General features: G+C 42.1%; 1 protein-coding gene and 1 long non-coding RNA gene across 2 annotated transcripts in view; both read left to right on the top strand.

Annotated features, from left to right (window-relative positions):
• The first annotated feature begins 324 nt into the window (after window positions 1-324).
• NRDE2 (NRDE-2, necessary for RNA interference, domain containing) overlaps window positions 325-22962 on the top strand; it is a 38708-nt gene continuing 16070 nt past the window's right edge. Inside the window, exons 1-6 of the mRNA XM_016154316.2 lie at window positions 325-454; window positions 9699-9807; window positions 11941-12171; window positions 15195-15344; window positions 20758-21208; window positions 22046-22451. Coding sequence (XP_016009802.2) covers window positions 394-454; window positions 9699-9807; window positions 11941-12171; window positions 15195-15344; window positions 20758-21208; window positions 22046-22451 — 1408 coding nt within the window. The 5' untranslated portion in view covers window positions 325-393. The remainder of the gene's footprint in view (window positions 455-9698; window positions 9808-11940; window positions 12172-15194; window positions 15345-20757; window positions 21209-22045; window positions 22452-22962) is intronic.
• On the top strand, window positions 15352-18991 carry LOC118615020. Its single transcript, XR_004956264.1, has 2 exons — window positions 15352-17412; window positions 17530-18991. It is a non-coding gene; the product is annotated as an uncharacterized LOC118615020 (long non-coding RNA).

The raw sequence follows: 22962 nt of genomic DNA, 5'->3' as shown, positions 1-22962 counted from the left end.
TTAACTAAGCACCTACCTACCTGCTCATTTAATTTTTAAACATTTGCAGATGCGAAACTAAAGCTTAGAGAGTTTGATTAATTTGACCCATTTAGTAAGTTGAGTTCAGGAGTGGAATTGGAATCTCAACTTTCTAGTACTTTCTGTTCTTAACGACTCTACCTCCCAACCTACGCATTTCTACTTTTCACAAAAGCCCGCCGGTATCTATTACTGGGAAGTGCCCCTGCCCCGCCCCACTCCTTTTCGCCCCGCCCCGCCGGGTCCCAGGTCAGGCCCGACTGAGCGCTAGAAAAACCACATTTCCCAGAGTGCACCGAGACCACGGAGGCCTCACTACCGGCCGAACGCTGACGCCATTTGTGTCGGGGAACGGCGGTGCGGCCTGTCATCATGGCCCTGTTCCCGGCCTTTGCGGGCGTTAGCGAGCCTCCCGATAGCGGTTCCCGGAAAGGTAAGCACGCAAAAGGGATGAAGAAGGCACTCGGCGGGCTTAATTCGTAGTTTCTCTGTCCCAGATCTCGGCCCTTGCCTTAGATTTGTTGATCCGCTTGTGTCCCAGAGTTCTCTGCGGCGCTGCAAAGACTTCTGGGAAGGGCTCCTGTCTTAGTCCCGGGTTCTGGTCCCGGCTTCTTTGGGGCTAGAATTGTAGAGTATGGAAGGAGAAAGGCATAGGAGAGACCCTGGAGCTGGGAGTTACATAATATCACTGTCTCTGACCCCATTTTTTCTCTGAACCTCAGTTACTTCACCTATAAAACGGGAATAATGATACTCCATATCTCAAGGAGACTCCTGATGCTAATGCTCGATGTTCTTATTCTCTCTTATTTCTGAAATGCTTATTGGGTTCATATCTTTTGGGAGGCCTAGAGCTGGGGGGTTGGGATCAAAGCCTAGTGAAACAGTTGCTTTCCAGACAGGCACAGCTGCTGGGAATAAGAACTAATATTTATTTATTGAGGGCCTACTGTGCACCAGACATCATATATTTTATTTAAGACTTAAAGATTCTCAGGAGATCTGCATTGTTAAAAATTGACGCACATACAGGCATACCTTGTAGACACTGCGGGTCTGGTTCCAGACCACTGCAGTAAAGTGAGATGTCATCTTTTTGCTAGTGGAGGAGCTTCCTTTTGTAAAATCCTCAAGACCCCGTGAAGTGCAGTAAAGCGAAGTTCAGTATGCCTGTAGTGAATTGTAATTTAAAGTAATTAATCCTAAATCATGTGGCAGAGTCAAGTTGTGTCTGACACCTCTTTTATATCCACTCATGGCTACTGTACCTATGTTTTGGTAACATAATTGTGAGTAATTTCATATATAATTTAATTTTGGTTATCCTTTTACTGTCTAATCTCTGTGTGATCAGGACAGTGTTTGTCTATTCATTGTAGCATACTTAGCCCTTAGCACAGCCCCCGAATATAATAGGTGCCCAACAAATATTTGGTAGTTGTATTGACCACTAGTAGGTACTTGGCAAAAAAATAGCAGTACAAGGTAGAATGTTATAAATGTCACAGGTGAGCTACAGGAACAACGACTTCTGATGAGAGATTCAAATAAGCCGTTATGGCTTTATATAGGAGCTAACTTCTGGGTTGGGTCTTCAAGAGGGTAGGATTAGACAAATAGAGTTAGTGGAAAGGCATTCCAGGGCCTGCAAAGGCATGCAAGAAAGGAAACATGAGACCTGTGCAGAGAACTGCAAATAGTCTAGTTTGGAAATATAGGATGTAAAGAGGAGCATTGGGAAATATTGGAACTGGTGGTGAGGGAGTATAGTGACTTGAATAACAGGCCAAGGGTTTATCCTTTTATTTTGGGAGGGCGAAATGGAGAGTTTACAGGGGAGTGTTGCTATTGTCATTTACCTTAACTAGTATTTGTCAGATATCTCTGGGTATCCACCATCAGGATAATGTTTATAAAGGTTTTTTTTATAAAGTACTTAAGTTTGAAAATTTAAACACATTATTACTCTCTATGAAATTAACTGTCATTCTTTAATATCATCTAATTACCAGTTGATGTTCCAATTTCCAAACTTGTCTCAAAAATGGCCTTTTACAGTTGGTTTGTTCAAGTTGGGATTCAAAAAAGATCCAACGTTGTATGTTGTGGATATGTCCCTCAGGTCTCTTTTTAATATAAAAGTTTCTTTGTCTCCTCCATTTTCCCTTGTGATTTATTTGTTGTGGAAACTAGGTCATTTGTCCTATACACATTTCCCACCAAATCCTCATGGTGTCATTTAATGAGCTTCTCTATCCCTGTAAACTGGCGATCTAGAGAGTTAGATTCAGGTATAATTTTTTTTTTTTTTAGTTCAAAATACCTCACTGGGGGTTCTCTGCACTTGCTGTTGAATCAAATCAGGAGGATCTTCCTTCTAGTTTTCTCTTTTATAATGTAGTGATATTAATATTGATCAGTGGATTCATGGACAGTGTGATTCATCCAATATGAAGCTGCTTGTCAGCTTTTCATTCAATAATGTTTGTAGCCATTTTTGATTATTGCTTAAATCCATTATTTCTGTATGGTTACAAAATGGTTATTTTCTAATTTTAACATTTCTCCTATATTTATTAGCTTCAATTATCCTATAAAGAACTTTTTCTCATACCCTGAAATACAATTTAGGCAGAAAAGACATGATGAATGGTTGCTTTGTTCCCTTTGTCAGTTTTCAGAATAATGAGATAGGGTCTCTTTTGGAGGTGACCAATGAGGTGTTTCTTTTTTTCCCCTTTTCATTATGAGCTCATGAATTTTTAACATATTTATGTTTCAACCCATTGTAGGCATAATTTTTCTAGTGCTCAAATTGTCACATCTTTGGCTAATGGGAGCCTAATAAAGTTAGTGCCTATGTCTTTTTGAAATGGCCCAGTTGTCTCTAATCACTTCCATGCTTTCTGGCCTAAAAGAGACCCAGAGCTCATTGCTTACATGTTCTGGAATTGGCTGATCCTCCAAGGAACGTTTTTTGTTTTTAAGTTGAAAATGGTATGAGTATGTGAAAACTACAATTGAGTGTTAGAAGTACTCATTGCACTGGGTTGTCATTGCTTCCAGATATTTTTAGTGGTTAGAACCAGGAAGAAGAAACTACGTCATGAGTGCATATTGATATTTCCAGTCCAAATTTAAGATTGTGAGATTTTTACTTAATTTCTTTGATATAATATTTGTATTTCTTTCCTCTTATGCCGAAAATCTTAGTTCCTGGTGCCATTAGTACAATTATTGTATATATTAAAAAAAAACAGTATTAATATGACTGCTACTAAATAGTTTAATATTTCTTTTTGGTGCCATTTGTCTTTAGGACATATCCCACAATGGATATGCAGCCAAATTACTGTGTTTTAAAATCTCTTGAAATAATTCTCTGTGTGGTTTTGTCACCAATTGATATATAATTAGGTACATTTGGTTTCAATTTTGAGGAATTGCTTTTTTAAAAATTTAATCCTCTTTCATAATGTGAAAATATACATGGTTTCAGAGTTGAAAATATAAACCGGGTATATTCAGAGGAAAAAAGTTTTCATCTCTGTTCCTCCAACCTGTTAGTTTCCTTCCCCTACAGGTTCGAATTTTTATTAGTAAATGATATCCTTTCATTTTTTTCCCCTTGATATGAGACACCTACATTTCCCTTCTTTTTTAGATGTATGGTATTCTGCATTTTGCCTTAAATTCCAGAGATCATTGTACAGTGCGTAGTCTCCTTCTGTCACTACCTAATTTTGCCACCATCATCGCCTGGATTATTACAACCACCTCCTAGTCTCCCCATCTTTAGTCCTACCTTCACTCCCTGAACCACTCTCCACACTGTAGGCAGAACTTTAAAATGTATTTATTTTAAAACACTATGTGCCATTTACTGGTCTAAGTGCTTTATAAATATGAACTCACTGAATCAGAACAACCCTATGAAGTCTATACTAGTATCTGTATTTTTAAGAAGGAGGGAATGGAGGCCCAGCGCCAGGAAGTACCTTGCATAAGGTCAGATGCTTAATAAGACTCAGAACAGGATTTGAGCTCAGAAAACCTAGCTTCCGAATGCCTGCCCTTAAACACTGTTCTTTGCTGCTCATCTTTTGAACACTGGATGTGATTTTGTCACCCTTGCTCAGAGCTCATATTTAGGGTAAACCCTATCTCGAATGTGTTTTTTAAGGCCCCTAACTTCTCCAGATTCATTTCAACCTCCTTCCTTGCTTCTCACTTCCAGTGGTCTAGGCGTAACAGCTTCCTGCTTCCCAGAGAGTCGTGGCTTTCTCACTTTAGGCCTTTGTATCAGCCATTTCTTCTGCCTAGATGCTTCTGAAGGGCGTATTTAGGTCTGAACTGAGCTGTTCTCCCTGGCAGCTTTCTCTAATATGCCTAGTTTGGATTAGGGAACCTGTCACGTGCTCTTATTATACCCTGTATATTTTCTTTGTCTTGGCGTTTGTCACATTGCATGTGACTGGCAGTATGTCAGCTCCCCGAGGATCATATTGGGTTTGTCTTGTTCATTGTGTATTCCTAGCACCTAGAACAGTGCCTGGCTTTCAGCAAAGTGCTGAATGAGAGATTATTTTGCTCAGAGTTGCACAACTAATAAATGTTAAAGCCAATATTTGAACACAGGTTCTTCCGATTCCAGAACTTGTGTTATAAACCACTCTGTATTAGAATGGTGGGGTTCTGGTTGTTTATACATTACCTTTGGGACCCCTGAGTCTTTTCAAATTGTGGGTTAACTCTGTGCAAGAGCTGGCTTTGCTTAGGTTCTCTGTAATCACCATCTTATGTGCCGTTCTTAGCCATGTTTGCTGGCGCTTTTAGTACGAATGTTTGTGCTCTAAGAGTCTTTGTCAGAAAATAAGAGTTTTGGTCAAAATGAAGAGGTCGGCTTATTCTTTTTAGAAGAACAATGCCTCTCCTAGTACATACGCTCATTGGTTTATATAATCAGCCTGGGAGATGTCCCTGGAGGTGGGGCGCTTACTTGAGCTCACTTAAAAAAACTAGCAATCAGTGCTGTTTTGTTATAATAGAATGGGGAATGGGTGTGAAACTTGGATATTGTATTCAAGTGTGTTTCAAAATTTGTTTTTAAAACTTAAATCTATTCATAGCAGTTCCTCCCTCCCTCTAGCTATAGCGGAATTGAATTAAAGCATTTTCACTAGTGATGGAGAAGTAGTTACATAATAAATTTATCACCAAAAAAACCATTCAGCTTAACGTATTCATTTTATTATTTTCTGTAAAATATGCGTGCTGTGGTTCTTCCATATACCTGCCTGGTTTTTGTTAGGCGGTAGTTCTGAAGCGTCCTTTCTGCCTGATGCTTCCACCCTTCTTTCTTTCATAGGTGTGTGTATTTGTATAGCAGAGTGCTAATTTCCAGGTGAGTTTCAACCCGAGACTGATTTACTAACCTGCAGGGACAAAAGGTTTGTCAGCCAGTCTGCTTCTCTATCTTAACCCCTAGGTGGGTGGTCGGTCTCCTGCCAGTCTTCCCTGTAATGTGTTAAGTCCTGCCTCGCATTGACATAGTTATCTAAATAAACATTTGATTTCTATCAAGGGCACTTGTACATTATGTAAGGTTGTAGATAAATATAGAAAAGGACTTTGCAATCTGATTACTAAAGCATCTTTTAATTTCAAAGAACTTTCCTGAAGATTCTGGGTAACTAAAACTTAATCGAAATGTTTTATGTGAACAGTTAATGTTATCATTGAGTGTAAGCACTATATGAGCAAAGCCCTGACCTATCTGGTTCACCGCTGGACCCCTAAAGACTGCAGCTGTGCCTGGGCACAAAACAGGTGTTCAGTACTCTAGTCTTTAATGATTAAAAATGTATTTACAATGAAGACTAAAAGAATTATGATACCTAGATAATGACATGCTTTTGACAATCTCAAACTCCTTCAAATTGTTCAGTAAATCAGGCACTGAGGGTATAAAGATGCAAAGATGTTGTTCAGACCCTCATTCGTTTTATTTATTTGACGAGTACTTATTTAGCCGTTGCTCTGTCCCAAGGCACTGTGCCAGGAGTAGTCATGGCTTCTGCCCTCATGTCGCTTTTAGTTTGGGAAGAAAGGAGTGGGAGGAGGCAGGTGAGCTAGAATCGTGGACGCATGAGTTGTAAACCAGTTGGCGTCTTTGTTTGCTGGCAAGGTATTTTTGTTTGTCTTTTTTTTCTGTTGTCACTCTATAGTGTCACTGTAATCGTTACTAACCAGGTCCCTATAAGGCTCCGAGTTATTGACTTTTGGGTTTAGAATGTAGTGGGAAGACTGACAAGCGTGTCATGAGATTACGGTGTGAAAATTGGCATAGTCGCCCATGTCCTAATTGCAAGTAGATTAAGGAAAACCGACTGCTTAGTCGAGGAAGTGAAGAGCATCGCCATGGTATGGTGGAGGGCTGGGTGGAGAACCGCAGATCCGGTTCACACGTGTGCCTTTGGCCATGTGACCTGACTTCTTTGGGCCTCCAGCTGCTGATCCGTGAATGAGGGAGTGGTGTCCGGGCTGTGCTCCAGAGAACCTTCTCAGAACCGTCTTCCTCTGAACCCCCAGCAGAAGCAGTCTTGCTTTCTCCTTCCTGCATTTTGAATTTCTCTGAAAGGTTTTGGACAGTGTGCTCCTGGATTAAAAAAAAAAGTTTTGAAATCTCTGAATTAGATCTCCAAAATTCCTCCAGGACTAACATCCAATGATGAGTACTTCTAATATTCCATGCATGTTCTCTGCTAATCTGCTATCCTCCCCCCCCCAACCCCCCCAAAACAAGCAACTTTTTGTCAGCTGAAAATATCTTTTGCCCTGACAGAAGGTCATTCGATTGAGGTGAAGGTCACACAGAGAGTCAGTGATGATTGGAATTCAAAACCCAAGAGTTTTTAGTGCTTTATAAACCACTTTTTTTTTTTTTTTTCACAGTGATCCCATTTGGCAAAGCCTTAATTGCAACCTTAAAAACTCTTTCTTGTACCTTCTGAAGGACTTTGGAGAATCACATGCTTTATGATTTTTTGACATATGTATTTCTTTACCTTTCCTCCAAGCTGTCATCACTATCTGGAATATTTAAAAGTATGCTAGAAGTATTTGACAGCATCTCTCCGGGCATATTGTTTATTCCATCTTTTCCCACTTTTCCTTTGTTTATTATGGAATACAATTATTGTGGAAACGATTGCGATCTAGGCAACAGGAAGCATTTTTACTTGCCTCTTGCCAGGAATTAGGCCCAAGGGAAGGTAACCAACCTCAGAAGGAAAAAGGAGACAGTAGAAGAAAGATTGTGTGAACAGTTGTTCAGCGCCTCCTGGGCCTACCCTTCCAGATCACTTACTCCCTTTGAGCCTTAGCTTCCTCCTCTATGGGGTGGAGATCATAATACCTCCCACAGAGGGTTGTGAGGAGAGCAGATAAAAGGATGCAAGGTGCTAATCTTGGTGCTTGGCCCACAGCAAGAACTTAATAAATTAGAGTCCCTCTCTTTTTTCCCCTTTTCCCGTGCTTTTTATTGTACTTTGCCTCCTTAGAAATTGTCCTTCCTCCCTCCCCTCTTTTCCACACATGTTTGTTAAACTCCTGCTGATACATACCAGGCATTGATCTCAGTGCCAGGGACATAGCAGTGGATAAAACAAAGTCCCTGTCGTCATACAGCATGCATGCCGAAGTCTTTTCCTCACTAAAATGCATTTATCATTAGGGACTAGAATACAGACTATAGAAAGAACTCTTACGACTCCATAAAAAAAAAAAAAAGAATCCAGCTGAGAAATGAGCAAAGGATTTGAATAGCTACGTCTTTTTGAATATGAACCATCAGTAAACACACGATGCTCCATATCAGTAGTCACCAGCGAGATGGAAATCAAATCTGCGACGAGAAAACACATCCCACCCACTAGGATGAGTATAATCTGACAGACGAGCAGTCGCCGTTGGTCAGGGTACGGAGAAGTGGGGAGTCCTGCTACGTCGTGAAAGGGGGCGCGGAAACGTGAGGTGGTGCGGCCACTGTGGAGAGCAGTCCGGCAGATCCCGAAATTGGCAAACATGAGTATCCGTATGAGCCAGCCGTTCTCCTTGGTATCTTCCCAAGAGAAACGAAAACATGAGTTCATACAAAGACTCGCACGTGACTGTTCCTAGCAGTGCTATTCACGGTAGCCCCAAAGTGGAAACAACCCAAGTTTCCATTAACTGATGAACAGATAAAAGGTGGTGTAATGCATAAACTACTGTTGGGCAATAGAAAGGATTAAAGGCGTGATGCACGCCACAGCGTGGATGAACCTTGAAAGCCTTATGCCAAGGGAAAGAAGCCAGTTCGGAAAGATCATGAGATACACTGGAATTATTCGACACGTACACATATACTGGAAGTGCTCGAATCATCTCTCCTCGCGTAGGATAGTGTCTGTTCCATCTGTTCCCATTTGTCTTTTGTTCATCCTAGAATCCAGTTATTGTGGGAATGATTGTGATCTCAGCAGCAGGAAGTATTTTCCAGTTGTATGATCTTCTTTATATTAAATGTCAAACATAGGCAGATCTGTAGAGAAAAAAGTAGATTAGTGGTTGCCTAGCGCTGGGGGTCAGGGTGGGAGAGCGGGGCCGGGGTGATGGAGAGGGACTGCTAATGGGTCTGGGGCTGCTTTTTTGGGATAATGAAAATGTTCCGAAATTATTTTATGATGATAGTTGCACAGTTCTAAATATTCTAAAAACCACTGAATTGTACACTTCATGTGGGTGAACCTTATGGTATTAGGAATTATATTCCAGTACAGCTGTTGAAAAATGTAATTACCTGTCTTTCTTACAACTCCAACCATTTCACGGTTCTTTCTTCTTGGCGTATGAATGTGCCCTGCCTCCCATCCTGAAACAAAACAGGACTAAATATAAACCCTTCCTTGTGCCCTCTTGCTACTGCTTTCTTTCCTTCATAACTGAGATTCCTAAAATTTAGAAAATAAGTAATTTAGAAAGAGTTCATTGTAGAAGAGTTAGAAAGTAAGGGATAAGCAGAAAAAAAGTTTTTAGACATTTAATCTCAGATGTAATCATTGTTAACATATAATTTTAGCATTAATTAGAAAAGCTGACACCATGTATTTTTATTTTCAAAAAGGAGTACTGTTTGTTATAAGGAAAGGTTTATTATATTAAGTTACTGTGTGAAGACAGAGCATTAAAATATTTTTTTAAAGAAAAAATCTTAATCTTCTGTAATAATATTAAGCACGGTGGCCTTTTAGGCCTGATTTGATTTTTTAACTTTTCGGAATTGTCTAAATCAAATTTGAGGTCATTAAAACCTAATGCTTAGGAAGCCTTCATTCTCATCATGTGTGGATGGAATGCATAAAGCCTTGTTGCCTTTTGGGTCACACTTGTTACATGGCTTTTGCTTGAGCCACAGCTTGATATCACAAGAGGATTTCATTCTTAAATATTTTAGAGTGTGTTAAAGCCCCATGCCCTGTGAAATAAAAATTTCATGGATTCCCTTCGGCTTCTGTAGACTGTTCTAAACGCCTGACTGACATTGGCTGTGGATTTGGATGTCTGCTGGTAAGATGGATTTCCTGCTTTAGAAACATATTGAGTTAATTTCATCGATCTCTCTTTTGCATGTGCAGAATTAGACTGGCTGAGCAACCCAAGCTTTTGTGTTGGGACCATAACATCTCTGAGCCAACAAACCGAAGAGACCACAGCTCCTGTTTCTGAAGGTTCTCCACCGACAAGGTAGTGTGTTCGGTAGATGGGTTTTCAGTCTTTGTCAGTATACCGTCTATAGCCTAGCCTGGATGACGCTCCTTAGGAAACTCTGTGATAAAAGACCTAAGTAAAACTCTTAAAGTAACGAGGTGATCTTCGGCTGTTTTCCCTTATCTTACTCTTACAGATTCTTCCCCTTTGCATTGCCGTGGCCACGATGTGGCACAAGTACTGCCAATAATTAGGCCCCGAGGGAAATGGCGTATTGTGATCTGAAGTAACTTTACTAACCTCATTGGTAACCTTGAGAATGTTGATAAATATGGAATTCAGATATTTCTTTAGTTACATTTTCAACACTCATAAAATTAGAAGGAGCTCGTATAATATAATGTGGGGTAGGGGAAGAATTCTTTTTTACCTCCTCTGGTTCTTTTTGGCTGGCAGAATAATCAAGCAACAGGAGGTAGACAAGAGAAAATCAAATTTAATGTCGTGTGCATGGGAACCCCACGAGAGAGTCAGAGACCTTGTACACACGAGCGATTCTGAGGTAGAAAGCAAGGTTGAGGTGAATTAACACCCTGAGCTGGGGCTGAGGTCAGGTGCTCGGGGGACTTCAGAAGGTCAATGCAAGGTGATAAGAAGAGGAGACCTTTAGTAAATAGAAGTTTGCCCTGCCCTATAGATAGGTTAGAAGAAGTTATCTCTGCTAGGATTTCATTGTTTTTTAATGGCTGAGTAATATTCCATTGTATCTATGAACCATAATTTCTTATCTAGTCATCTTTTATAGGCATTTAGGTTGCTTTCATATCTTGGCTATTGTAAATCGTGCTGCCATGAATATTGGGGTGCATAGATCTTTACGAATTATTGTTCGCAATGACATGGATGGACCTAGAGGTTATTATGCTGAGTGAAATAAATCAGACAAAGATAAATACTATATGATTTCACTTATATGCAGAATCTAAGGAACAAAAAGAACAGACTAATCAAACACAGACTCACAAATATAGTGGACAATTTGGTGACGGACAGAGGGGAGGCGAGTTGGGGCGCTGGGAGAATGCAGTGAAGGGTTAAAGAAGTACAAATTAGTAGTTGATAGATGGTCATGGGGATGGGGAGCACAGCATAGGGAATGCAGTTAGCATTGATATGTTGGCCAGGTGGAGGGTCAGGGGAGGGAGGGAGCAAATGGGGGGATCGTTTTTGAATTATATAGATGTCTAACCAATGTACTGTATACCTGAAACTAATTTAGATAAATAAATTTATAAAGAAAAAAAAAAGGAAAAAATGTTGTCTCTGATAATCTCTTACAGGCAAGGCCTCTAATTAAAATTCTTCTGGGTGGTTAAGGGGTCAGGGGGAGGGGGAAGAAGTTTCTCTTCTCCCTGAAGCTGAAATGGCCTTTAGCTCAAAGCAATCTGCATGCCACTGAGGCACATCTTGGGGTGGCTCATTCTTGGGGTGACCCCCACAATAACATAGGATAAAACTTCATGATAACTTTGGGGAAAGCAAAATGGCTACCCAGCCTTGAAGGAACTTTGTTGTGGGTCATTGAACTGAGAAATGAACTCTCTCGCAAATCTGGACTAGATGGTCTCAACGTGATGAACCCAGGGTGCCATGTACTTGAAAAGTGTAAGAAGCCTTTGGAAATCGGGTATGGCTGATGCACAAGAGGGAGTTGATTGTAGATATCTCAGTAATGAGGAAGAGCTCATTATAATCTTTAAAAGCAAGGGCCAGAATTAAAGCTTGGGTTTTGTTTTGTTTTATTTGATATTAAGGACATGTTGGTATGATATGTAGGACTGAAAATAAACCTCTTATAATGATGCTTTTAAAAACACTATATTTGATAAAATAACTGATAGATTACTTTCATTTTAAGGTGTATAGATATGAAAGTATAGGTTTAGAAGCTATTAAAATTAGAATTTCTTTATCTGGTTTCATCTTAGATCTAACTCATGTCTTGAAGGTGAGTTGTAATCCAGGAAGATACTGTATAATATATGGGCAAATAATCTGTGTGAGCATTTTTAGAATGTCTCTATACATATTTGTTTATTCGATTGCTTATTTACCTATTATTTTCCCTAATTATCTTCTGAAAGTTCTCATGTCGATGTTCCCACACAGGAGTCCTCTGAAATCAGAGCCTTCAGATGAAAGCGATGCTAACACAAAGCTGAAACAAACAAGCAGAAAAAAGAAGAAAGAGAAGAAGAAGAAAAGGAAGCATCAGCACCACAAGAAAACCAGGAGAAAACACGGGCAGTCGGACAGCAGCGGATCCGAGCCAGACACGGGTGCCGAAAAGGACAGCTCTTCCAGAAGCAGAGACAGTAAAAAGGAATCAGAGAGATTTCCGTAGGTTTTCTGTTCTCCAATACCTATGATAGTTTACATTTTTAATTTCCCCCCCTTGGATTACTGCTACAAGTTAGACATTTAAATGATGATTTAACTCATTGTTTAATTCCACTCAATCAAAATGAAGTCAATAAATAGCTCAAGCTCAGAAAAAATAGAGCTCTACCATTAGGTCAACATAAAAAAAAAAAACCCTCAAAATCAGAAAGGTTCCATGAAAAAGATTAGGGCCATGATTTTATTGGAGAAATGTTAATTAGGTACAATAATGATGGTGTCAGAATCTGACTAAGACAAAAAGTCTTTGGGGTTTTTGAAAGATGGCAGACGTGCCACACACACAGTGGGTATATGGGCTGCTTTACCGCATGGTTAAGGGTTGCGTCCGTGAGGGGCCGTTGGCCTCCACGCTTATGAAGAAGAGAACTGTCTTCTCATCGATGTATCTACCTTCCACTCACTCCCATCAGCACCCCTCCCGGCCCCCCACTCTTCGCTTAAGGTTAATGCAGCACTTAAAAGACTTGTCGTTTTTGTCCTCCTTAGCTCACGTTGATTTAGAACCGCCGTGTTGAGGGTACAGACTAGCTCATGACCACGATATTTCCTTCCCTTGGGGGCTTTACTTCTCGCCACGTTTCACGCCGCCGACGGCCTTGAGCGTGGCGTGCGGGTCATTCTGTGAAATGGTCAGCGCGCAGGTCCTCGTCATGGCTTCTCCCCTCCACTCAGCCCCGCAGTCTCTTGCACAGGGACAGCTGGTATGTGGCGAAACTAGTTGATGTAGTTCTCATTTACCTTTTTCTTTCTTTGTTCATACGGTCTAGAAGAGAGAAAGCTTAAGTACCTGTCTAATACATACTTGAAAAAAAAATTAGCGCTATTAAGAATTCCGCGACTCTTCAGGGTTATTTGCTTAGAAGTCCCATCGATGTCAGCGAGAGCTCTGCGTGGGACCAGATCTGGAATCTGGCCCGTAGGGTTTCTGTCAGAGAGGCAAACGCCGCAGTCTCCCGGGACCCTCTGTCGTCCTGTCGGTGTTGGAGAGCACCACCGGCCCCTGGCGCCGAGGCTCCAGGTTCGCTTGGTCCTCTGCGCGTCCCAGATGCTGTGCCGGCAGCCCAGACTTGCTCTAGGAAGAAGAAATAAAGGGACTCAAGCAAAAAGGTTCCGAACTGGACTGAATTTAGGCAGGCAGGAACCGTGCCCATTTTACCGGCCATTGTGTCCCCCCACAACCCCTACCGGCCTCGGCACGGGGCCTGACACTCAGCAACATACACTGAATACAGGTTTGATATGTGGATGAATGTCTTATTGATGTTCTTGCTTTTTTGGTATGTCTTCAGAGGAAAATATATTAAATATATAAAAGATACATTGTATCTTTTGAAAACTTACCTTTAGCTCCTTGTCCTTTTTTATACTTGAGGAAAATGAGCTTTAAAAGATTTCCTGAACCCACATGGAACTTGAAAGATAGTTATTTTCAGCCTGTGCTTAACCACATCAGAGGTGATCTTTGCAACCTTTTGATAATTTTATGATCCAGACAGCAGTTTTAAGTTTGTTGATACCTTGCAGAATATCTCCAGTAAGATCAAAATAGAATGTTCTTGTCCTCTTTTACTTTCTTATTATTAACTTCTGTAACTTCTTCTTGGGAAGGTGACCTGGAAGAATTGTTTGTTTCCTTATTGACAAGGACTAAGATGTTAGTGAGTGTGTCTTTCCGTGATGTCAGGAAAGTGGGTTCATGGCGGTAATATACCGCATGGGACTCTACTTCAGAGGTATCGAGGGACAGTTCCCCCAGAGGCTGCAGCTTCTAATTAACCTTTGTGTCCTAGGATGACCTCTCTTCACCTTCAGGTGGAGGGAGCTCCCTCCTCCACACAGCCCAGGCCACGTCCTGCTTCCTGGCCTCAGTAACCGGTAGCGGGGGATAGGGCTGTTTCCTCCGCAGGGGTGGTCTGCAGCTGGCCCTTCGTCATTTATTTTTATTTTATTTTTTATATCCTCCATTTCTTTCTGGTATGCATCAATCTTTCCCCCTCCTTTCACTGCTCCTAACAGGTTTTCGTTGACAGATACCCCTCCACAGTTGTTCTGAAGAGGACCGTGTTAAAATCGCCATGTATTTTAACCTGAGACATGCCATTTATTGAACAGCTACTTTGTGTCCCTGAGCTACCATTGCCTTGGATTCCTAGCCAGGAATGATTTAGAAACCTCCAGAATCTCTGTTTCTATCTGAGCAGAGCTAAAACATGAAGATGGAACAAGTCAGTGGCTCTTTTGACCACCTTGGCAGCTTCTTGTGTCAGTGGTATATTCTAAACTGATTTTCTTTAGAGGAGGAAAGATGTCAGATGCCAGGAAACCCTTCCCTCCCCCTCACTTGATTCCTAGGGGAGTGGTTCCATTCGAATCTGAGCTGAAGGTCTGCCAACTCACAAATTTGTTCCAAAGGACAAATAAGGGTCTTGTCTTACGATGGGCTCTCTCTGCCCTTCATGTAGGAGGTCGGTACATATAGGCAAAACACCGTGCAGGGAGCCCAGACTAGAAAGACGAGACTTAGGCCAAGCATCATTCACGTCTGAGGCTGAACCATTCAGAATCGCGGCTTTTGCTGTTGTCAAGTTTTGAGTTGGAGTAAATAATCTGTACATTTCAAATAAGGTGAAGTAAGGGTAGCCCACATTGTTTAAAAAAAGAAGAAAGTTTGTGGATTTATTTGAAACTCAAGTTACAGTCATTTAAACGGAATATTTAAAAAGAACACCTGTATCCCTCAGGGTAATTTCCGAGATGACTTCTTTTTAGGTAAAGTATCGCTTGGTATTGACAATTTTTGCATTATACTTTAAAACTTGAGAGCAGGCGTCCTCTTCAAAACGATGCTGTGCGGAGTTCAAAATGTTTTACCTTTCATGCTTCCGCAAATGTGAACCATGGAACTGGAAGATTTCTAAGCGCCTCTCCCTTTTTCTTCTCCACTTTCCTTTGTCTCACAGTCAAGAAAATACTGCTGTTGCTGATGTCGGACCTCGCTTTGTTTGGCTTGAGGACATTCAGCCTCTGACAGGAGAAACCTTCAGGACAGATAAGAAACCGGATCCCGCCAACTGGGAGTATAAGTCCCTCTACCGGGGAGATATAGCAAGGTACCCACCCATCCTGATGTCTTTCCTGATTTTCTCTGGTGGGAAGTAACTTCTTTTTCCTGTGCTCTCAGCACTGTCTCTGTCCATAGACCCTCCCCCAAGATTCTGTTGGGTTTTTATCCCTTGCTAAGTTGTTTAGGCCTATGTCTTATCTCACATTCTAAAATGAAAAATTTAAACCTTGAGATCAGGATCCAGGTTGGATTAATCTTATTTATCCATAGTATGCTTGGCATGGTGCCTGGCATAATAGGTCTTCAATAAATATTTGTTGGACAAATGCATCTAAACAGACCTTGAAATAATTGTGACAAATGATCCAGAAACCATTTGGTCTAATCTATATGCCATTTAAAAAAGTTGTGAAAGCCTTTTATTTATCCACTGCCCACATATGCCATTTAAAAAATGACATTAAATGGTAATGACTTTTTCAAAATGTTTCCAGCATTCATCACCAGATAATCATAAAAATAGGTGGTGGTATTTGCTTCACTAATGAGTTTAAACTTTAATCTGTCAATCAAAAATATTTGAATACTTATTAAAACCCATTTGGCACTTCGTACTTTGTAAGACACTGCCGGGAACCTAAAGAACAATAATGCACAATCTCTGTTCCCAAACAGCTTATGGTCAATGAAAAGTGAAGGCAGAGAATCTTGGAATGTAAGGCCAACGGGAGACCTTGAAGGTCATTATCATTTTTTATAGACTAATTACCTTTTCAAATAAATTTTGCTTTTCATTCCTTTGCTGCACCTCCAAATTTTAATCATGTTTCTACTCATCATGACTTACCTCCACTAAAAAATTCCTTTATGATGAGTTTATATCAGTTATTTTTCAATGCATATTTATATCTACATTATCTACGAAAATCTCATGGCTGAGAGTAAATGACTTATCATTTAAAATGTATTCATATATTCTAAAATTCTTTTAATACTCCCTAAAATCTGGTTTGGTTTTCCATGCCACCACAGTGTAGTGTCACAGATGTGCTAGGAACCAGTGAAGGATGGGGGGCCAACAGACACCGATCGGGCATGAGGTGTGGGCCGCGCTCCTGGGCTCACTGACGTCTCGTTCACATGCTGTGCTGTGATGGGGAGAGCGCCCCCATTTTACAAACGAGGCACAGGAACCGCAGGGAGCCTCGGTGACGTCTCAAGGTCGTGCAGCCAGGAAGCAGCGGAGCTGGGCTTTGCAGCCCTGTTTCTCTGACTTCAAGTGTTCTTTCACTGTCCACGGACAGACGAGCCGGGTTGTATGCTAGGACATTTTCTAGGCTGGGAAACAGGGTCTGGTTCTCATTCTGAGTTTGCCATTCGCTGGTAATGTAATCGCAGCAAGTCACTCACCGCTGTCTGGGCCTCCATTTCTTCATTTGTGAATTGGGACTTGTAACTCTTGCTGTGCCTTACACACAGATATCAGAAATATTGGATTTGGAATTAGAAATCAGTGTGCAACTATAAAGGGTTATCACTTAGTAATAGATGAAAAAAGGAAAGTAAATATTAGCAATGAGTGGCTCTTGGGTCTCTGCTAATGAATGGCTCAGCCCTTCGGAAGAGTAATTAGTGACAGCTTCATCAATCTGAACTGCAAAGGTACTGCTGTGAAGCGTTTAGGGCATTGATGCGACATCCAGGAACGTCACCAGAGTTTACGTGAGGTGAGTCCTCCTGGACTGATACCTGTACAGCTGTTAACGTCAGGTCTTGGAAGGTACTGATCACGTGGCAGTCTGAGCTGGTCAGAGCACAGTGGGAATACTGTGTCAGGTACCGAATTTTCACCTCCGAAGAGGGACATTGACAAACCAAGAGGTTTGCGAGGGGGGCGAAGAGGTGACTTGGCTAGCGCCATCATCTGGGGACTGAATGGGGACTAAATGGCCTGCGGCAGGGTGTGGTCGTCGTCTGTCAAGCTTTGTCGCACTGACTTTGGGAGGACACAACCGGGGCCAGTGAGCGGAAGTGCCGGGAGGTCCGATTTGGCTCAGGATAAAAGCATCGCAGGGGCGATGTGTGTGTCGTTTGGAGCGTCACGCAAAGCAGAGGTGAGGTTCTAAAGCAGGTGTATGACAGAGTTAAAATTACCTTTGGGAAATTCCTTAGGACTAATATACTGTCTCTCAGTGAAGTTCACCCCAGTCCATTTTTTCCTCCCTTTTTAGAATGGATTGTCGTGTCTGTGGCTACACACCAGATGAAGCAGTCGCCATATGTTTAGGAGCCAAGTTCTATAAAAGAGTGATAGTGTACACTTCTCTAGCCCTTACCGTGTGGACAAGGACTTCACGTATATGAGCTTTTTTGCTCATCTCACCAGTTCTCTGACAGAGGCGCCATTATGATCCCCATTTTACAGATGGGGAAACTGGGACACATGTGTTTGTTTATTTTTTAACTACTGGGATCACGGTCACCCAGTTAGTAAATGTAGAAGTTGATATTTGGGCCCAGGCAGTCTGGCACCGTGAGAGGTGTGAACTGGAGTCACCGGAGGAAAGACACAGTTATGTCGCCCAGCCCAGCTCACTCTGGGGCTCAGGCCCACTGCGCGAATTCACGGCAGAATCGTGTGCTCGATCTAAATATATTCTCTTCCATACCCTCTTCCTCGTCGTTTTCTTTTTTCTTTGTTTTCTTTTTAAAATTTCGATGTCTGGGTGCCTATGGCTGAATTCATTTAAATTAAATGTCCATATGATGTCGTTTACTGAACCTCCAAAGTGGGGTTTCTGCTTCTAGAATTATTCAAGTGATGACTGGCTGGTTATTTGGTAAGGATTTTACAGGAAAAGTGCTTGCATTTGGGGGGAATATTAAATTATCTTCTAGGTCCTGTCCAGTTATTAAGATTCTATGGTAAGTGATAAATTGGCCACAATTGAAATGTCCAACTATAAGGAAATAGTTAAATAAATTATGGCACATCTCTCCAATGGACCAGTTTGAAGCCAGTAACAATTACATATTCTAAGACTAGTGGTATGGGGAGATGCTTAAGAGTAGGGGGGAAAGCCTGAAGCAGTTGTCAGGTATTTTAATATAGAATGTGTGTGTGAGTATACATTTCATATCTGAAAGTAGACACTTAGTAATATAGACCAATAAGGCCAGTCAGAAAACTCAGCAAACATTTTTTAAGAGATGATGTGACTATCTAAAATACTGTTCATTTTTAGTAAAAATTAAAATAGTACTTAAGGAGAATGAAACTAACTTTTCACTTAAAATTTGTTCCTTAAGGATTGACAGGCGTGTTTAGAGCTCTCGCGGCACTGTTTTGTCTCCTGCCGCTTTGTTAAAGGTGTTTTTTGACTCACAAGTGGAATGGAGAGGAGATTATCCCGAGGCGGATAGGAAGAGTTGGGAGAGAGGATGAAGAGAAAGGGCTTGAGAGGCAACTCCGTATGCGTGAGTCACTCTCCCCGCAAAGCGGAATTCACTGCACTTGGCAGCCAGGGAGGCCCCGGCAGCAGAGAGCTGCTCGGGTGCCCGTCGACTGTGGGGAAGCAGAGGTGACGGGCTCAGCCACAGGGAGCCGGAGTCAGAGCTCTCTGGGAGTTGACAGACGGTGGCGGCGGCTCTCTCCTGCCTTTTTCTCCCCACAGCATTTTATCATGAAAAATTAAAAAAAAAAAATAATACAGCATTAGTTGAAAGAATTTGAGTGAGCACTCACATACCCATCCCCTACATTCTGCCATTAACATTTTGCTGTGCTTGCCTTTTTGTATATCTGTCCATCCATCCATCTGTCCGTCTTATTTTTTTGATGCATTTCAAAGTAAATTGCCAATGTACTGCCCCCTAAATACTTGAGCATGGATGTCATTAACAAGAGTCCGAGATTTGATTAGTTTTTTCTTTCAATTTAAAATTTACATACAGTATAATACACACATCTTCATTTGCCGATTTTGATAAAGACATACACCTGGATAACCCAGACCTCCATGAGGATGTAGAACATGACCGCGACCCCAGAAAGTTTCCCCATGCCCCTTTCCAGTGAGTCTGCACCCCACCTCCCCAGAGGTGATTATTGTTCTAATTTTTTTCCCATCATCTATTAGTTTTGTCTGTTATAGAATTTCATATACATGGAATCATATAGTGTTTACTCTTTTGTGTCTGGCTTCTTTCACTTGAAGAAATGTTTCTGAGCTTCATCCATGTTGTGGCTTTTATCAGTAGTTTGTTCCTTTTTACTGCCAGCGGTATCGATGGTGCGGCCATATCACCATCTGTTTGTTCATTCATTCTTCCATCGATGGACGCCTGGACTCTTACCAGTATTTGGCTGTTCTGAATAAAGCTGCTGAGGACCTTTGTGCACAAGTCTGTGTAAACGTGTGGTTTCCTTTTTCTTGGGTAAATACCTATGAGTAGAATTGCTGGGTCATAGGGTAGGTCTGTGTTTAGTTTTTTTTTAAGACACAGCCAGACCTTTTCCCAAAGCGATTGTACCAGTTTATTCCCATCAACAGCCTATGAGAATCCTGGTTACTCCCGTATTACTCACCAATATTTAGTATTGTCAATCTTTTTAATTTTAGCTTTTTGGTGGGTATGTGGTGTATCTCTTTGTGGTTTTAATTTGCATTTCCTTGATGACTAATGATGTTGAATACTTTTTCATGTGCTTATTGGCCATTCATGTCATCTTTTGTGAATTCTGTTCAGATCTCTTGCCCGTTTTTTAATTGGGCTGTTTATATAACATACATACAGAAAAGTGCACAGTTTTCCTTCGCTTTTGTTCAGCTATGCAGTAGTCATGTGTTTGTAACTCTGGGGACGCCTACATGTTCCATAAAAGCATTTTAAAACCCAGCCTCTTTTCCTCTAGAGTAGAAAATAGCCAGCTGTAATTTTATTTGACATACTTTGTTTCAGGATTAAAAAAAGCATCTTAGACCTATATGTTATCTTTTTAAGTAGGGACACAGGACGATATTGAGGAAAACGGACTCCTCTGGGAGACAGATGACTTAGTGTCTCTAAGGTCTCCGTGTCCTTATTTAGGAATAGTGCAAAAGAGGGGATGATGATTTTTGCCTTGCCTGTCACATATGATTGTGACGATCAGACGACATAATGTATGTGACAGTACTTTACCTGCAGAGTGCCAGGAAAACGTAAATTACTAAGATCTGGAAGACAGGCAGGATCTTAAATTCATGAGACGTAAATGAAGGGTTGAAGTTTTAAAGGAATAAGCCAAATGGGCAGAAAAAGTTAATTGCTCGTTCTCATATTTCTCTAAGTAGAGACGATTTGAAAGTAAGGTGAATTTGAATATATGCAGTTACCTTGCATAAGAAGAGTTTACGTCTCATTCGTGGCTAGTGCACATAGTCCCTCAGTGACCTTTTCTCTCTTTCAAACGTAAGGTACAAGAGGAAAGGAGACTCCTGCCTTGGCATTAACCCTAAGAAGCAGCGCGTATCCTGGGAGGGGCCTTCTGCAGAAAGGAAGCCCCCTCGCAGGCACGTGGAGCGCTATTTTACGAAGAAGAATGTGGGGTTGATGAGTGTGGACGGAGTTGCCGTCAGCAGTAGCCCCGGAGCTCTCGCGTCTGAGCCACTGTCGTTTATCCCGGTCAAGGGCTCCGACGACGTGGCGCCTCCCGTTACGACCTGGTTGAACCCTCTGGGGATTTATGATCAGTCCACCACGCAGTGGCTGCAGGGACAGGGTCCTGCGGAGCAGGAATCGAAGCAGCCGGACTCACAGCCGGACCGAGAGAATGCGCTTCTCAAGGCCAAGGTGGAGGAGTTTAACAGGAGGGTTCGGGAGAATCCTCGGGACATTCAGCTGTGGATGGCTTTTGTCGCTTTTCAGGTAAGTGTGGCCGTCCCAGTTCTCTTACCTTACTTAGCACGGCAGTCCTCACTGCGGGCAGACCTGTTCACTCGGCAGCACTTTTTGAGCTCCTGTGAGGAGCCCTGGCACTGAGCACGTAAAGATTATTAGAGGACGACCCTTCCCTGAGCTTGTCCAAAGTGTAATGAGGAAGGCCGATGTGTGAAGAATAAATGCAGTCTGGGGTAATAAATGCTTTAACGTGTCATTTGGGGATGGAATGAGGGAGCGACTTGCCATAGACTAAGAAAGGGTTTTGAAGAGAAGGTGAAATTTGAACAGAATCTCGAAAGAGCAGTAGATGTTCAGCGGGCCTAGCGAGGCATTTGTGAGGGACAGACAGCACGCAGACTGCACAGAACTGAAAGAGGAGGGGTCGCGGGGTTAGAGCCATGTGCCCCCTTTCTGCAGCGCGGATTTGTCTCAGTTCCACTTAGTTTTTTTTGGAACCACTTAAATACAATTATATTTTGTCCTACTTTCAGCTGTTTTAATGGTAAAGTTGACTCTTCAGAAAGGTTTTCAAGGTATTGCATGCTCATTGATGCATAAATCTTAGTTGAAAATGACAGATCAGGTGACAGAAACACAAGATCAAGATCAGACATACTGGGTGACACAGGCACCCTGAGAACTGAGTTTCCGTGAAAAGGAATTCTGATGAACGAGTGGGTACCACGAAAGCCTGAATAGCAATTCATTTTGAAGGGCGAGAGACCCTTTGGAAGGCTGGCAAGTAACTCTGTGAGCAGTGTTGGAGCCCAGAGGGTCCCTCAGTTCCCTTTGCATTTGTAAATTGGTGTTTCTGTTGTTGAGGACGAGGTCATGAAAAGTCCTGGCCTGTATGCTATCGAGGAAGGAGAGCAGGAGAAGCGGAAGAGGTCCCTGAAGCTCGTTCTGGAGAAGAAGCTGGCCATCCTGGAGCGGGCCATCGAGAGCAACCAGAGCAGCGTGGATCTGAAGCTCGCCAAGCTGAAGCTCTGTGCGGAGTTCTGGGAGCCCTCCACGCTGCTCAAAGAGTGGCAGAAGCTGATCTTTCTGCATCCCAACAACACAGCCCTTTGGCAGAAATACCTTTTATTTTGCCAGAGCCAGTTTAGCACCTTTTCAGTATCAAAAATTCACAGTCTCTATGGAAAATGCCTGAGTACTTTGTCTGCTGTGAAGGACGGCAGCATCTTATCTCACCCTGAGCTGCCTGGCACCGAAGAGGCCATGTTTGGTAAGGAGATACTCACCAAGTCCGTTTACGTGGGAGGAATTGTACTTTTGGCTTTAGTTGAGAGTGAAGATGTATTTTGGTTTATTTTAGAAAAGTCTAAATTGATAAAATGGATAAATTGATAAAATCGATTAATCAAGAAAAACTATTTTGACGCTTTTGAGCATGACAGATCCCCCCCGCCCCCAGCTTCTTAGTGGTGGTGCAGGGGGTGGGGGGGGGGGAATCTGAGTTAGGAAAGTGTCACCGAGCTAGAAGTTCCAGCTTTTCTATTAACCAGGGAAGCAGAGTCAGGTCTCTCAGCTGCTTTGGCTGTTGACCGTCATCCACGGAGACGCCTGTGCTGCTCAGCACACCCAGTTCTGAGGTCTCAGGCGGCCATGTTTGTGAGGTGCCTGACTGACTGGCAATCATCGCCTAGGTATATGTGGTACTGATATTGTTACACTGCCCGCATTTTTGGTGTGTCCCAAAGGAGCTGAGACTAAAGCTTCTGTCCAGCGATGAGTTA

The sequence above is a fragment of the Rousettus aegyptiacus genome, unplaced genomic scaffold, assembly GCF_014176215.1.
Source record: "Rousettus aegyptiacus isolate mRouAeg1 unplaced genomic scaffold, mRouAeg1.p scaffold_m13_p_3, whole genome shotgun sequence".
Classification (NCBI taxonomy): domain Eukaryota; kingdom Metazoa; phylum Chordata; class Mammalia; order Chiroptera; family Pteropodidae; genus Rousettus; species Rousettus aegyptiacus.
The sequence above is the reverse complement of the archived record's forward strand: the minus strand, read 5'-3'. Positions and strand labels throughout refer to the sequence as shown.